Source organism: Procambarus clarkii, chromosome 45 (genome assembly GCF_040958095.1).
Source record: "Procambarus clarkii isolate CNS0578487 chromosome 45, FALCON_Pclarkii_2.0, whole genome shotgun sequence".
NCBI classification, from domain to species: Eukaryota; Metazoa; Arthropoda; class Malacostraca; order Decapoda; family Cambaridae; genus Procambarus; species Procambarus clarkii.
The window spans coordinates 9135186-9152237 of record NC_091194.1 but is presented as its reverse complement, the minus strand read 5'-3'; the positions used below and the strand labels follow the sequence as shown (position 1 = coordinate 9152237).

The 17052-nt window shown below is 35.8% G+C and overlaps 1 protein-coding gene across 2 annotated transcripts; it reads right to left on the bottom strand.

The window, feature by feature from the left end:
• Nucleotides 1-837: 837 nt before the first annotated feature.
• Nucleotides 838-16300, bottom strand: LOC123770050 (armadillo repeat-containing protein 1). 2 transcript variants are annotated; one of them, XM_045761658.2, is made up of 7 exons: nt 16146-16300; nt 13291-13394; nt 12232-12395; nt 11132-11420; nt 9499-9615; nt 9051-9242; nt 838-8488 (listed from the first exon to the last, which is right to left on the bottom strand). In XM_045761658.2, exons 2-7 carry the CDS (start codon nt 13384-13386, stop codon nt 8294-8296), a joined length of 1053 nt encoding a protein of 350 aa, XP_045617614.1. In that variant the 5' UTR covers nt 13387-13394; nt 16146-16300; the 3' UTR covers nt 838-8293. The 2 variants fall into 2 exon arrangements, with proteins under 2 accessions (XP_045617614.1, XP_069157469.1); XM_069301368.1 differs by lacking the exon at nt 16146-16300 and adding an exon at nt 16089-16132.
• Between the last annotated feature and the right edge of the window lie 752 nt (nt 16301-17052).

The window sequence follows — 17052 nt, the reverse complement described above, 5'->3', positions numbered from 1 at the left end:
AAAACTCTACTACACAAACTTCTTTTCAAGGGCCCACAAGAAATTCAACTGTTTAATTCATAAATGTTTGTACATTTATATTTAGGTTAGAGTACACAAATTTACTGTTATATATATATATATATATATATATATATATATATATATATATATATATATATATATATGGTATTAATTTCATCAACACAAGACAGAACAAGAGGTGGCATTAATAGGGTATTAATTTCATCAACACAAGACAGAACACGAAACAATGGGTATTGAATAGAAGTGTTTGTAGAAAGCCTATTGGTCCATATTTCTTGATGCTTCTATATTGGAGCGGAGTCTTGAGGTGGGTAGAATATAGTTGTGCATTAATTGGCTGTTGATTGCTGGTGTTGACTTCTTGATGTGTAGTGCCTCGCAAACTGATATTATATATACTGTATATATATATATATATATATAATATTATATATATATATATATATATATATATATATATATATATATATATATATATATATATATATATATATATATATATATATATATATATATATATATATCAGACATGATTCAATTTCTGCACACACACATACTGATCATCACCAGAGATATCTTGATCAGTAACATCAAAACCAACAGATTTGATTCCCATGCAGGACGGGAAAGTTTAGGCATAGTTCCTTGCACCTGATGCCGCTGTTCAACTAACACTAAATACTATACAGTAGTATGCTCGGTTTTAGTCAACTGTTGTGGGGTTACATTTTTGGGGCTTTGATAAGCCTAACTCACTAGCTGTCTCTGATAATGGTAAACTAATAAAAATATAATAAAGAAAACCAGACAAACTTTATGGCATTTATTTACACAATAAAATAGAATTATGTACATGTCAGAATTTGTAGTGATGCATACCCTAATCTCTGGTTTACGGAATGTCCTATGCATTTAATAGCAGGTGGAATGGCATACAATTTTGCTCTTTAATCAAGTCACACAGTATGGCATACAAACATGGAAAATACATTCAAATTTGTGCTTAAAAACATCTACACTTTTTAATCATGTGGGTGCATATGACAGCATATATTTTATATATATATATATATATATATATATATATATATATATATATATATATATATATTATATAAACTATTAAAATATGTTATTCATCTACATAAAATAGCGCCTACATCCAGCAGAGATTGACAACAACTTCAACATGAAATATCAATTAGTATGTTACCCCATCTTCAGCGGGAACACATTCACATTATTCAGAGCATCTACACTGTGCAGTAATTCATTTCCCACACCACTTTTGGATTAATCACAAGGAATGATTCCCCATCATGCTTCAGCAACAAGAAGCTGCCTTGTTCTGCAGCTACTCAACTTACACCAAGTTAATCCACAAAATCATTCTTCTAAATCAAATGCATTCTTCTCTTGTCTTTCACTGTTCTTAAATGTTTTGAGACATGAATTAGTTGAGATTCTCAACTAGTTTAGGTCTCAAAGTAATTCTCTGAAAAATCCTTACGTACAGATGCAAACCCTTACAACAATCCTTCCCACTCCAGACCATCACTTTAGAGTACAGTATTGGAAATATCTCAAATAAAAAATAATGGCAAGAACACTTTGTTGCTAATTAACACAATTCTTAGAAACTAAATAGTCAGTAACATTTAGAAAGGATTCTAGATTATCACATTCTTCTAAACGTACAGCAAAACCTTCACAGTATAAAATTAATTGGTACTACATCTGAACTTCCCCCTAACTGCGGTCTACGTCAACCTACTGGATCTGAACAGCTTACTTTTATTTACAGTACATGAGCCTTAACTTTTTCATAATTTGCTTGATTAGTATGTATTTTAACAATTAAAAAGCCAGGAATTCAGTATCACTGTGTGCAATACAGTACTGTTGCCTCAACATTAAAATATACCAAGTTATTACCTAACTTTTCAAATAATCATATACAGTACATATATATATACAGTTCATACATTTTTAATCCCTTTTGTCTCATATTCTTATGCTTAATGGACACTTAAAAACATTAGTACATGACTGAATACAGCAATACAATAAACAGTACAGTAATACTGCACTTAAAAATCTGATGAAAAGTGAAACTTTTACAACTGTATAAATGAGATACTGTATCCTGAGGAAATGGTATTAACATTTTGTTTTAGATGAAATAACATGAAAACTTGCTTCATAAAAATATACTTATCAAAACAATTAAGAAATTGAGTGGATAAAGGTGTGCACGATTACTCAACACACACCCACACATGCAAACCCCGCATACACACACACACACACACATACATGCACCCCCCCACCCTACACTCACCTCACACACATGCAACCGTGCACCCATACGATCACTCTCACCCAAATTTGAACAAGTATATTTGAGCATGCATTTTAAATTCCTTAAAAATTTAATGGACAGTGGAATGAACAGGTCCCTAAAAAAAGAGTGCATAAGTATTAAACAATAGCCCTCAAAAAGAGTGCATACAGGCAGAAATATAAGCAAAAATAAAAGTGGGATTTGCTTTGATGAACCCACATTCAGGAAGATGCCAATGAAATCCCAAATCGCACAAAATTTAATAGAAAAATGGCATTGACTTTTGTATAATATGTAATCCAACAGCCAAACTAAATAAATCCTATGAAGAAATCATATACTAAATGAGTTTACATTATATAGAAACACTGCGAAGCATGCAGGTGATGAGTCACAATAATGTGGCTAAAGTAAAGACAATCGACTTGAGAATGGTCCAGGATGGACCGAAACGTCGTCGTCCCTTCACCTTCTAGTGTGTGGTCTGGTCAACTGCAGAAGCATATTAGTGCTATGCTTCCAGAAAAGCTACTTTTCTCAGAGGAATCTCCTGGGTGGCTCCCCCGAGCTAGCTACCATCATAGTTCAAAACTCAGGGAGTCACCGAGGACACTCACTAAGACGAGGAGTTTCATTGCACAACATAAGATTTTAAATATAAATATTCAGTTATAAAATCCACTGAATTTATAGGCAGGCCAAGAAAGTTTTTGTATTCTCTTGATTGTTTAAAAGGCAAGTCTATTGTTCGAGCAATAAGGTATTACAGTATCATTGTAACTGACCCCAACAAATACAATATACAAACAGAGCAGGACTTGTGTAGTGAAAACTAACCAACTATTAAGAAAATAAAACCAAAATGCATGATTATCAACATTGCAAAAAATATGTGCTATGACAGACCAGAGAGAACCCAGCTTGGTTTCTTTTATTTGGTTCAAACACAGCAGTATTGTTGTTTAGTAAACCTTCACATGGAATTACAATTATGTAAAAAGGCAATGCACTGCAGTCGTAAACAAAGCTGTTGTTTAAGCACAGACTACAAAATTGGCCTTAAATATATATACCTCCAGGTAGATGAGCAACAACTGTCACCAAGACCTTTGTAAACAAACCAACTACAGCATGTATATAAAACTAATGCGCAAGCAATGGCCACTACTTAAGGGTTGGCTATCTGTATGCATGTACATAACTTTCAGGATGTTCATGCTATGAAGTGAATGAGATGAATTTAGAAATGAATAACATTATGTTGATGCAAAGACAATATAAAAAACATATTGTGGTCTGTCTGTCACTGCAAATATATGACCATACCCTACAGCTTCTCTAGTGCCTCACCTCTCTCTACCCCTGTACCTATCAGGGTTCAATTACAGTACAGCCCACCTACATGTCACCCATGTTCATGTGCGTGATACAAATGCAAGGAAGCCAAACTCAAATACAGTACCTCAGACCTCATTGTGTTATGAAACCTTGGTACCATACCACTTGTTTTCCAGCAGCACATTTAGCAATCATTTCTACTTCAAGATGGCCTATTTCCCAAGGAGCCTTCTTTATCAAAAGCATAATTAAGTTAATCAGGAAATCCTGCCTCACATTGCCTTACCACTATGCATCAAACATTCCCATTTGTGGTTAGTAGCCTTCTCGCTTTCTGTTACCATCTTTGCCATCATATTCGAAGCGTAAAGTCATCGTTTTATCATTGCATGCTTTATCAACTCCTGTCTGGTACCATCACAGGCTTGCTACAAAGCAAGCCATAAATGGTATGAAAATACAGGTAACAACTGTAAAAAAAAATTCTGAGAACAATTTATGATGCAAAAATTACAGGATCGTACTGTAGCTATCAAATATTAATGATGTTTTGAAATACACGTACAGTAATTAGGGCCTAGATGCTAAAAATTATCCGAGGTAACTCGACAACCCTGTCCACTTTTACAGATTTGGAATGGTTCATGAAGCACATTAATTTCATCCACTGAATTACTGTACTATAAAATATATACAGTACCTATTTATAAAGTGCATTGTAGGAATGTCTTAAGGATTTTTAGTGAAGCTGACATCAGAACACCTAGATGGCATCCTAAGGTATACAAGAGATACACCAATGCCTCTACGTGACACACCTAGACGAGGGCATGTAATGTGTGTACTCTTTTTACCTGTACTTGTAGGAAACGAGTTCCAATTTTCTGCTCCCACCTCTAAAATTTTAATCAACTAGTGTTCAGATTTTCAAAGCCTATTAGGTTCTATTATATTTGCATTTAAAATTGTGTATGGAGCCTGTTCCACCACTTCCCTACTGAGTGTATTGCATTTGTTTACTCTAGCACTGAAACAATTCTTCCCAATGTGTCTGTAGCTCATTAAAATGCTATATACAGTGGCACCTCTATTAACCGTTCTGGCACCTGATTTTAAAAACCTGAATTTTGGCGATTATTTTAGTGGACGACGCAGCATTGCGTCATGCCCGTGATTACCGACAGTAAACGGATGACGCAGCATTGCGTCATGCCCGGGCGAAAGTGTTAAAATGTATGTATCATTAAAATTTAGTTAAAAATGAATGTGCACATTCAAAACACTTGCTGCTTGCCTATATAGAAGCCATCAACTCCCTAAACTTAACAACAAGACCCATTGCATACACTCTCCAGCTACTGTATTGTTCTTGGCTGTATAACCCTCCCCCCCACTCTTTCTTGCCTTCCCTTGTGCACACTCTTCCCATACCTGGTTCCAGTTCTCTCCCAAAGCCTAAAACCCAGCAAGGCCTAAAGTACATATATATATATATATATAATGGACAACATAAATGATTGAAAAATGTATCTTGTAAACATGTTACAGGCTTCCATAATCTTCCGACTGTGACATAAGACACTAGCATTTGTTTTTCATATGTACAAAGGTTGGTATTACTGTATTGTAAAGCACATGTGAACTACATACATTGTTGGTTAATGCTAACAAATAATGTAGACAAGCAATAGTAAAACTAACATGTTATATTCCCTGCTGTATGGATAACCAATACGGAGACTATAATATTGACTTCACACACACTGGATATGGACAGTCAGGTACATCTCAAATTACATACTGTACATCAAATCTCTACCTATGATACTGGGTCTCCATGAAATGTGCTAAGCCTGTGCATCCTATTTACTGGTAATATGATACACTCACTTATTTTGGTTGCATATTAACAATAAAAGTCCCTTCTGCCCCTCCAACAAGCTCACATGCTTGCTGCAAAATTTCAACTGCTAATTTGCGACCCGGCCGAAATTTTTAGTTAACAAATTTTCTCACCAATAATTTGACACATGTCTGACTTGTGTTGTAATGCACAAATAATGTGCAACTTCAAATTTTTGTTAATATGACAAATTATCATCATTTACAAGCATGGATATATTTTTAAACATAATTTCTTATGAAAAAATAACCTGAAAGCAATTTGAACATTTCCTCTGCAGTTACCTATTATCACATTTCTCACAATGTGTTTAGTATTGTGATTAATACACAATTTATAAAGTAGGTCTCAATGAGTCTTTAGAACCCCTGAGAATCTTGGCAAGTAATAAGCATTTAGGTTTATAAACAAAATCTTTGACTGCAACACTTCCTATAATAAAAACAAGTGAATGAAAAGCACCAAACAGTATGTCATAAGAATCACAATATTATCGTAATACTGTACATATATGTGGATGTGAAAGCTATCAGTTGGAAACCTTCTCTTATATTATATGACAACAATTTCTGCACACAAAACTGAGGCTCAACATATAAGGGTAAAATATAGTTTTGCAAAATTCTGTGTTTCTTGTTAAAGGTTATAATTACTGTATTCTCATATGCAGCCTGTGAGATTCAACTGCTACCTGCATTTAGTTTAAGCTTCACATCTACTGTTGTGAGACACAGCAAAATCTCTCTTCAATTCGCTCACTACATTTCTTTACAGAAAAAAACCAGTGTTGAATGTAATGAAACTCCTCTTTCTGGTATAGCCCCTATGGCTAACTGAATCTACGGTATCTTGCTGAGATTGTTCCTATCTACTAGGTCACATCAGTCACAGGAGTTCTGTTTGGCCTACCTGGGACCAAAGCCTTAATTAAGCAGATGATGAGTGACAATAACGTGGCTGAAGATATGATGACCAAACCCCACACCAGAAGATGAAGAGATGATATTTCAACTTGATCGACACAATTGACTTGATAATGATCCAGGACGGACCGAAACATCTTCGTCTCTTCATCTTCTGATGTGTGGTTTGGTCACCAGAGCCTTAATCTTACCTCCTCACAAAAGTGCAGAGAGATTGTGACATTTTGCCAAACCACAGGGAAAGTATTCAGAAATTCAGTGAGACATTACAGACAACTGCAAGGTGCACAAGAACTGAAGCCTTGAAAATCACCAAACAACTCTCCAAAGAATTCAAACGAAACACATGAATCACTTAAAACTAGCTTGAACCAGTTAGTACCAACCACTGCCACTGGGAACATGGAGCCCAGGCCCGTCCCCCCAATTCTGCAAAGTCAGTTCTGGAGCAGATGAACCCCACATCCACCAAAGGATGACCCTAGAAGAGAGGGTGTCTGGGAGCCACCAGGGCTCTACCAGAAAAGAGGCATTTAGTTACATTCAACACTGGTTTTCTAAATAAACAATACACAAGCAAATGGTCCCCACAGTCCAAGGATGGCCGGCACTTAGCTAAGAAGCAAGGAACACTCCCCGCAACTGACGGCAACCCAGGAGCACTACACTAATGTTGATGACACCACATCAGCAACACAACTGACCCGCGACAGTTGGGGGAGGGCTGGGCCTCCAGGCCCCCGGTGGTGCTGGTTGTTACTAACTGATTCAAGCTAGTTTGGAGTGATTCAATAATTATGTTTGCTTTGTTTTGGAAGTTGTTTGGCAGCTTTTGTGACTTCTGTTCTTGTGAATCTTGCAGTTGTCTTTAATACCTCGCCGACTTTCTGGATGCTTTACCCGTCGGGTGGTAGAATGTCACTCGCTCTCTGTCTCTCTGAGGGGCAGGCTAGGTTCTAACTCTAGTTCCTGGTAGGCCAAAGAGAGCTCCCACAATGAATATGACTTAGCAGATAGGAGCAATCTAAGTGAGAGAGCTTCAGGAAGCCAACAAGGGGCTCCTCCAGAAAACTTGTGTCTTTTTCCATGTTTCAAAACTTCACAGCAATACCTCTCTCATTCTTTTTCACACACTTCTAAATTGTGCATGGCAATATCATGCTCCCTTCCACACACACTCCATAGACTTCTCCAAAGCAATAATAACAGCCTACATCTAAAATCTAACAAATTTTTTGTATTAAAATCTTATTTATTCTACAATCAAATTATTTATGTCACTTAGCACTGGGTAACCTAAATGCAATCAAATTCTCTGCACCATGTACAATACTGTTATTGTGTCTAAATCATAAGATTACCTGAATCTACTGCATTCTGAATCGCTGTAATAGCATGTACAAACCTCAAGAGATGAACAATTGGTGCCTTTCTTAACACCTTTCATCCATTAGAGAACTCCAATCAAATTCTTATGAATCACAATTCACTCCTAAATATGATTTACAGCTTCGATTACATAGGTGCCTGCTGATTATTTTATTGTTATTATTTTAGGCCAGCCTTTATAGGCTATATTTTAATGGGTTATTTATTACCTGTAGCTCATACTAGTCCCGGTGGACACAATATGCTCGAGTACCATGACATCAATGTAAGATTAGTTATCAACATTACATCAACATCGTCTATCCAGGGGGACACATGGTATATGCAAAATCATGTTGAAAGGAGCAACTAAATTAACCATGCACATAGTCACCAATAGAAGGACTTCTGAAGGAGGTTGCTAGCAGTGGAGAAAAAGGATGTTGCAGTTTCCATGAAACTTCCTGAGGGAGCCATGGCCGAAGAGGCATCTTTCACAGGAGTGTCCTCTTCAGGTAGATAATCTGGAAGGTCTTCAACTGGTGAAGTTGTGTCAGATGGAGTTTTTCCTAGTGGAAGGATTTCCTAGAAAATTAAAGTGATCCATTAATGCAGATTATAAGTCACAATAATATGGCTGAAACATATAACCCATCCTACATGTGAAATTAAATGAAAGTGATGATGTTTTGTCCATCCTAAATCCTTATTAAGTTGTGACTCAATCCTACTCTTGCCATGTCACTACTTGATGTCACTCATTTACTGTAATTTCATGTGTGCGGGTTGGGCTATATAACTTGCTTTGTTAAATGAATTCTGGGGTTCAGTTCCTGAACCCACTGTGTGCCTCTAACCTTTTCCACTACTGCCCACAGGATAGAGGTTCACAACAGCCCACAGGATGGGTATGGGGTCCACTACCACCCAGAGGATGGATATAGGGTACATGATAAATAAATTAAAATGAACTTTGTAAAAATGGGGTACTCTTGCCCCTGTTAAGGGCCTAGTTTAATAATAATAATAATACAAAAAGGCAGACAGACATGCACCCAATCAGCATTCACACCAAAACATACCCACACTCCTCTACTAGCTGTAAAGAAATCTTGTAAATGCAATCAAAACTTCACCATGAACTCACTTCTTCGCCATCAGAATTCGTGGTGACCTGCTGAGCCAGAAGAGTTTCTGTGCGAGCCACTGCTGTCGCTAACTTCTCCACCGACAGATCACGCCTCACGCGACACGTAACGCGGGAATTTCCTAGATCAAACACGATGCTGATGAGTCCTCTCACTCTCACTAATTCCTCTTCAACTTTTTTTCTATGTTCCTGTTGATATGAAAATTAAATTAATAAGTGTCATGAGTACTTATCTGAAGACTGAGCACAAATTATATTAAGAGGAATAACTTGCCTATGCTCTTCCTAAAATGCAATGTCATCTGCTAGTTACACTAGGATAAATTTACTTGTTAAATTATATTTCAAGCTAATGATTCTATTCACTCATCTCGGTTGATGATGATTTGGGCTTGCAAGATATACAAACAGCAACAAGATCAAGAAGTGCATGTAGGATACTTGCTGGGTTAACCATTCCTTTAATGAAGAGGGTGATTATCTTGGCCTTAGAGTTGTGAGGCCCCAAGAAGTTCTCCTTTTTCTCTGATGAGAACCTTGGTTTCTTCTCCATCTTTGAGACCTGTCAAATGACACTATTAACATCTGTGTATATCATACATCCATCCATAATTATTTATATATTATATATATTATAATACAGTATACTATATTGTATAATCATATACAGTATCTATAACAGTATTATCATTATTTTACTTCAATGATACGATTATATTATTCTTTATATACTTTTCCAAAATTTCTATTAGCAGCACATACAATTAGATTTATTTAACCAGTCAGTTCCTCAAACAGTTAGGAAAGCAAAGCATTTGTTAATTCAACTATATTCTCAATACATGAAAAGCAAATACAGGACAAGAGAAGAATTATAGATGATAAACAGGAGACACTGCCGATAACTCCTGAAATGTTGCAACATTCTTTAGGCCTGATACCGAATAAATTTCTTGCCAACTATTTGTGTATGTGACAGTAAATATGTATAGTATACTACCGTGTAAATGAAACATTCATCGTTATTACCCCATAATCCAATTTCAATGGGAGGCAAGGCAATGAAGAAACCTGGAGAAAGCCTGGAGAAACCCAGAGAAATAATAGCAAAAGAAGGCTGTAAATATTAATTAGAAAAGTAAGTAATTATCAAAAGAAGGCACCAAGCCGGGGAGGCTATGTAGCACCGTCAAAAGTGCGGGATATTCAAAAGACGCTAAATATATGGAGAAGTTAGTTTTTGCTTTCACTGGGAAGATATTTTGGGAAGATGGGTAACCAGCTAAATGCAAAAATAGTAACAACAATTATAAAGCACTGTCAATCCACAACATTCATTAACTGTAAATACAATGCAACAATAACTATTAAAGCACACCTCAACACAGATAAATAAAATTAAAAGGAAACTCTTGAATTAGTTTTACGAGAAAAAATATAAATACTGTACTATGAACACCAACTAGATATGAACTTCTAACAATTAAGAACACATCTAGTTTTAAACGAAAGTGGTCTTCAGGACTTTTAATACAATACTGTACTGTAACATACACTATATATGAGCTTCTACCAAGACTAACTTGTATTCCATTACAGTATAGTACATACTGTACAATACTACATATTGTATTTTCTGGCGGATAGGATGCAATATGTCATACATTAATTTTACAGCTGCGTTACCTCTAAGACTAATTGTTTTTATTATCTAAATGTAAAATGCTAATAGAAAAATTAACAGAAAATATCCTTGAAATGTAAAGGTACTGTGTGTTTTTCGGAGGTGCATCTTATACGCCGGAAAATATGGTATACTAAACAAAATTCTTATCATTACTCTCAACTCTGGGTATGGAAGTCTAGGACACACATACACACACTGTACCACAACCTACACAAGCAAGAATGAAATAATGTTTTACCTCATCCTCTTCTAATGATACAGATCTACTGTCAAGGCTGCTGCCTCTTCGACTACTTTCCGATTCATTGCTTATCCTTGATGAAATACTCGTATCATCCAAGCTCTCGGATGATCCACCTGCACTATCTATTTTCTTAGGTGAATCACTTACACTTTCAATTTTGGAAGATATTCCATCTGTCGTATCATTTGTCTTTGAAGCTACATCCTGTTTCTCTGTTTTTACTGAAGAGCTGTCACCATCATCTGCTTGTTTAGGAACCTCGCTAGACTCAGGCTGTTTAGGAACCACACTGGACTCAGGCTGTTTAGGAGCCTTGTCAGATGGTTTGGCACTAGAGTCAGAACCTTTGGGTGCTTTGATGTGGCGGGCAAACTGCAAGCTGGTGAACAACCCTGCTGCTTCCGCACGTAATTCCTTACTGTAACATTCTTCATCCCTGAAAACAAAAATTAGAGGTGATAAAGTTTACCCAAATAATTTTTTTGTAGTAAATATGACAAGCTAATTCTACAGAGACCTTTACTCTTCAGTCAGGCCCTTTGGCCTGGCTGCAGGGTGAATGATAATAATAATAATAATATTCAGGGCAGATCAACATTGTGCTCCAGAGCCATACGAAACTTTTCAAACGCTTCTTCGGCATCATACTAGTGTTAGAACATTTGAGAACATTTAATACAGCCTACAAAAACAACAAAAGGTTCTTCCATAAACACAATAAGCCTTTCCGAGTTCTCACTGGCATCACAAGTTACTGCCAATGAAGAGCTCTTGCTAATTAACAGTTGTCTCACCTAGCCACCTTCACCAAATGTCAGCAGGGAAGGACAAAGGAGAACAGGAGTGCTTGAGAGAGCTGTGTAGGAAAGAAGCTGCACAAAATTACTACAACCCATATTTCAGAGATATCCCCATGTAACAAAAATTTATCACAGCATGAATGGTCCTTTACCCCATGCATTTAAAATTTACGAGACTTTACTATACACATAAAATGAGGTTTAGTATCAAGCAACAAATAAACAGCGGAAGTACAGTAATTGTAATATGGAGTAAGTAATCACAGACCAGCATCTGGATGCCTGACAGTTACTAACTCAGAACAAAAATTTAGCCTAATCTTACTAATGTATCATATTCTATTAATACAGTAATACTACAATACATTTTAATAAGAAAAAAATGCTATTCAGAATTTATCTACTTGGCTTAAATCATGACTAAATCTGACAGAAAACTCTACTTACTCAGTGACACTCTGCAACGCTTCAAGCACTCCAAATGTATTTGCTAGTGGGGGTCGACACTCCTTTGCTTCAGCAATGAGAGATAATGTTTCAATGGCTGAGTGAACTAGTGAACCTTCTCCTTCTGCTATAACATAAGCCAAGAACTGAACACATGTACGGTCCTGTCAAAAATGTTAAGAATGGAAAAGTGGATTCTTTCCAAGTTCTTGTACACAGCATTAGCATTGCAACCCAAAAGCAATATACATCGTAAGCACATACAGTATATTGAATATATATACAGTATTATATATTTATTTATATATATATACCAGTAAATACTATATATATAATATATATATATATATATATACTATTAAAAAAAATAATGGGGGTGGTAGAAGAAGAAAAGATTAAAGTGTTCAGTGAGAATCCACAAGGTCTTCTCTGAATACTCTTTATTTTCTTCTTCGAGGATATGGGTCCTTACAATTTCACCAGAGGTGGTACCCCTATATATACTAGTGTATATATATAATATATTGCAAACAATCTTGAATGGTCCCCAAGCATATATGCGAATGAAAACTCCACTTTACATTTGAGTTCGGAGTTTTCATTCATATATTATATATACAGTATACTGTATATATATTTGAATATAATTTACAGTTTGATTAATAAAAAATTAATAAAAACTAAAAAGGAAAATTTACACTAATTTTGTCTTGATACTGAAACTTAAAGTGAAAGTAACAGATTACCAAAATCCATTTTTCTTTATAGCACATAAGCAGAAACACTACTTCCTAAACATACAACTCCCTCACTGCATCCACACACAGATTGGAAACATCCATACATATCCACACATACATGGAAAACATCCCCCCCCATCATAAATGCACAAATACACATAGAAAACATCCCAACATACACATGGGAAAACATTCATCTGCCACCCTTCCCCAAACACACAAACACAAAATCATACAAATGTTCCAAGATACTGAATAGCAAACAATAAAAGCTAAGAAAAAAGACTTTACGATTGAACACAAGGAAATGTGCACTCACCAGTGCCAAGGCGACTCGTTTGCCTGGGTCAGACGCCAGCTCCTTATAGGCCTGGATAGTGGCCTCTGCAGCTGCTCCCAACTCTATCTCACCCATCACTTGATCTGCACAAATACCAGTTACCTTATTGAAGTTTTATTTTTTTTTTTTTACTGTATAGGATAGGGCTGACACACCAAAACTCAATAGAAAATACAAATTGATTTGTTATTAACTTATTCAATTACTATATTTGTAATATTATATTATTTATACAATACATGCAGTTTATGAATACTAACCAAAGAGCTATATTATAATAAGGATGGTAAAATAACACTAAATTCTGGGTATACCAAAACCTGAGTTGTTGTTATACGATAAATTACTGCTCATTCATCCACTAAACAATACCTATCCTATATAACTCTGGAGAAGGAACATAAAAAGCTAAAATAAAGCTCAACAGATGGTAGTGTATGTGAACAACCATAGAATTAGGGTGTCAGAGAAAATTATTAGAGGTAATTCATTTTAGAAGATAGCTGTATCTAATCAATGCACTATAGTTTCCATAAATTGTCCCTATTTCCAACTTGCTGTTTACTTAACTAAGATATCTCTTCACTTGTATGAAAACAGTGTGCTTCAACAGAATTTTCATACCATGTTGCTTTGGCTTGTGACTATGGAATGCACTGATGCCATATTTTCAAGTCTCTTGGTGTTTGATGTATATTGTAGATGGATATGAACAACTCATGGCAGGTAGAAAGGCGAATCAGAAACATATTTGGGTGTACTGATGCCCTTATATGTACTGTACTGTAGTACAGTCGGGTTCATTCTCAACCCAAGATTGAGAATTCCGTGTTCAAATCCAGGGCGGGACAGAAATGGTTGGGCGCGTTTCCTGTCGCCTAATGCCCCTGTGCACCTAGCAGTAAATAGGTCCCCAGATGATAGTCAGCTTGTTGTGGCGTTGCATCCTGGGAAGGGTCAGTAATTTGACCCTGGGAGGAACCTTGATATAAGCCTAACATGTACTGTCTGTATATACAGTACTGGCTGCCTGTCCCCCGACAATGAATTATTATATAGTATAAATTATTACTTTCATTGTACTTAAGATGATACTCTTGTCTAAAAATAAGTCGAGACTAACTGAAAGAGTTTGACCTAAATATAGGGAATCTGCAAATCCTTGATTCCCATCACATGTTCTGTGTCACATGTTCCAATTCACTGTTGCTTATAAACTTATCCAATTATACTGTTTAACTAATATACTGGTACAGTATTTGGACATTATGAGTACAGTACTATTAAGTATTTAACTACATTTATGGCCCTCTTGGCCTAATAAACAATTATTAAAAGGATTCTGTGCGTCCAGAAGATTAAATACAGCAGACAAAGCCAAATTTGACATCTTACAACCCAAATTAATTCAAATGAGTTATGACAACTTGATTCTGCGCAGTATGCAGACCGCATAAGCGTTGCATAAATTTTAACATGATTATTAATTTTATTCTACATTTCTCAAAGAAAAATTCTGCCGTAGAATGTGTTAATACGTAAAGAAGCATCATAAAAAATATCAGAAAAACATATATTGTATAATTTTTCTTGACTACAGTAATGCATATAGTTTTCCAGTGTTGGGAACATAGTTAGACTACCAAGGTCCTCATAGGCCAACAAATCTTTACCCACAATGCAACCCACAACAGTTGCCTGACTCCTGTATACCTATTTACTGCTTGGTGATTTTTTTTTTTTTTTTTTTACAGGCATCAGGAAAGGAAACCTTCACAAATGTCTCTTCCTGGGTGGTAATCGAACCTGGGACCACTGGTCACAAGCTGACTGTGCTGACCCATGTGGCTACTGTACAATGAGCACAAAATTAATAACACAATTATACATATTATATATATATATATATATATATATATATATATATATATATATATATATATATATATATATATATATATATATATATATATATATATATCTATATATATATATATCTATATATATATATCTATATATATATATATATATAATATATACATATACATATACATATACATATATATGAATATAATATAACATGTATCTTGTACAGATGAATATTATTTTATTGAATTATTAATTATTTTCTGAAGGAATAAGCTACTGTTATAAGTAGTAAATAAAGTTCACAAACGTGACTACCACGAGCAGGATAATTGTGATGCAGAAGGTGTGAGGGTGTAGTATTCGTAACAAAAAGTGCTAAGCCATTATGACTATATAGCAATTGGAAGGGATATGAGGACAGAGTGAAGGAGCGGTGCCCAACCACTTGGACCATCTGGACTCAATCGCTCAATCTCCAAGATGAGAGGTCGTCGCTGTACTGACCAACCACTGTAGTTGGGACTAAACTACCTATCATTATTTTGAAAAGTACATGATACAACAGAATACAACTCACAAAGTTTCTTCAGAATTTTTGGATATGTTTACAAATAAGTTACATTGGAGTTTTTCAAGTAAAAGAAACACTAATATAACGTCGTCTTAATTCTCGAGCACACCAATAAACACTCCTGAATGATGATAGCCAACCATTTCTCCCACTCACAGCTATAAATATGCTTAACAAACTACGCAACGGCCACAACGGCAAAGGAGAGAGAGAGAGAAAACATTTTCTCTCGCGGGAGGAAAGTTTAGAGTCAGCAGGAAATCTGTCTACCCAAATTGTTACTAACTACACCTTATTTCCAACTGAAACACGAGTCAGTAACGTCATCTACACATACAGTCAGAACTCTGCTACTCTAGGAAGCAGGCCAGCCACGCTGCCAACACAGACTGACCTTAACTACACGCCAAAATATAAGATTGCCACGGAAACTCCGCATCAAGGTGGTGTTGTGGCTTTTCTCCCAGCTGCTTTATTTACCATTGACTATCAGGAGGAACAACGGTTCGCGGAAACTTTCCTTAATATCACCGCCAGATAAACAACGAGCCATTTCCTAATAATCAAATAATACCACACAAGTAAGCAGAAATTGTTTATTTAAAGTCCATATCAAATAAAATTGCAGAAAAGGTATAAAAACGACCAAACACCTGAGGATCACACCCGACGTCCTGGGCGACCTTAGAACATATATATACTAGAGAATAGTAGAGACTAGAGAACGTATTTAAGGCGTCTGCTGCTGCCTATTCTATGTGATGAATTATTAAGAATAGATCAAGAGCCAGCTAAATGTTCATTTAATATCCGATCTCACACAATGGTGTAGTCATAGTAAACATAGTATTAAAGACTATGTTCTAGATCTTGTTCACGGATCCCAATTGTAGTGCTCACGGTTAATTAAGATATACATCACATGCAGTTACTTGTCATAAATAACGATATCCCCGCCAAATTCTGGCAATTACAATGTCATTACCTAGCTAATCTGCAAATTCATCCCTAAATAGTAATCAAGCAAACACAAAAGTTTGATATGTAATAATCTAATAACACACAAATAAAATGACATTCAGTAATATATTCAATAATGATTCTAACACGAATCTTCTCAATATTTTTTGCACCAAACTTGTTGGTTGGTCTGTATAAGCTGTCACGTGGTGGCCTTAACAATCCTGCACAGGTTAAGAGGCTTTAGATTCTATTTCAAACCAAAATTAAAGGCGTCGCTGAGAGGCTACCTTAACTTACCTTGAGGTAAGGTAAGGTAGCCTCTCAGCGACCTGTGCCCC

Bases quoted from the DNA above. Each gene is read 5' to 3' on its own strand.
- LOC123770050 (XM_045761658.2), bottom strand. From the start codon at position 13,386: ATGGGTGAGATAGAGTTGGGAGCAGCTGCAGAGGCCACTATCCAGGCC. The intron at 12,396-13,290 runs GTGAGTGCACAT...CATTTTTGACAG, and splicing joins AACGAGTCGCCTTGGCACTG to GACCGTACATGTGTTCAGTT. The intron at 11,421-12,231 runs GTAAGTAGAGTT...TTTTGTTTTCAG, and splicing joins GCGTTGCAGAGTGTCACTGA to GGATGAAGAATGTTACAGTA.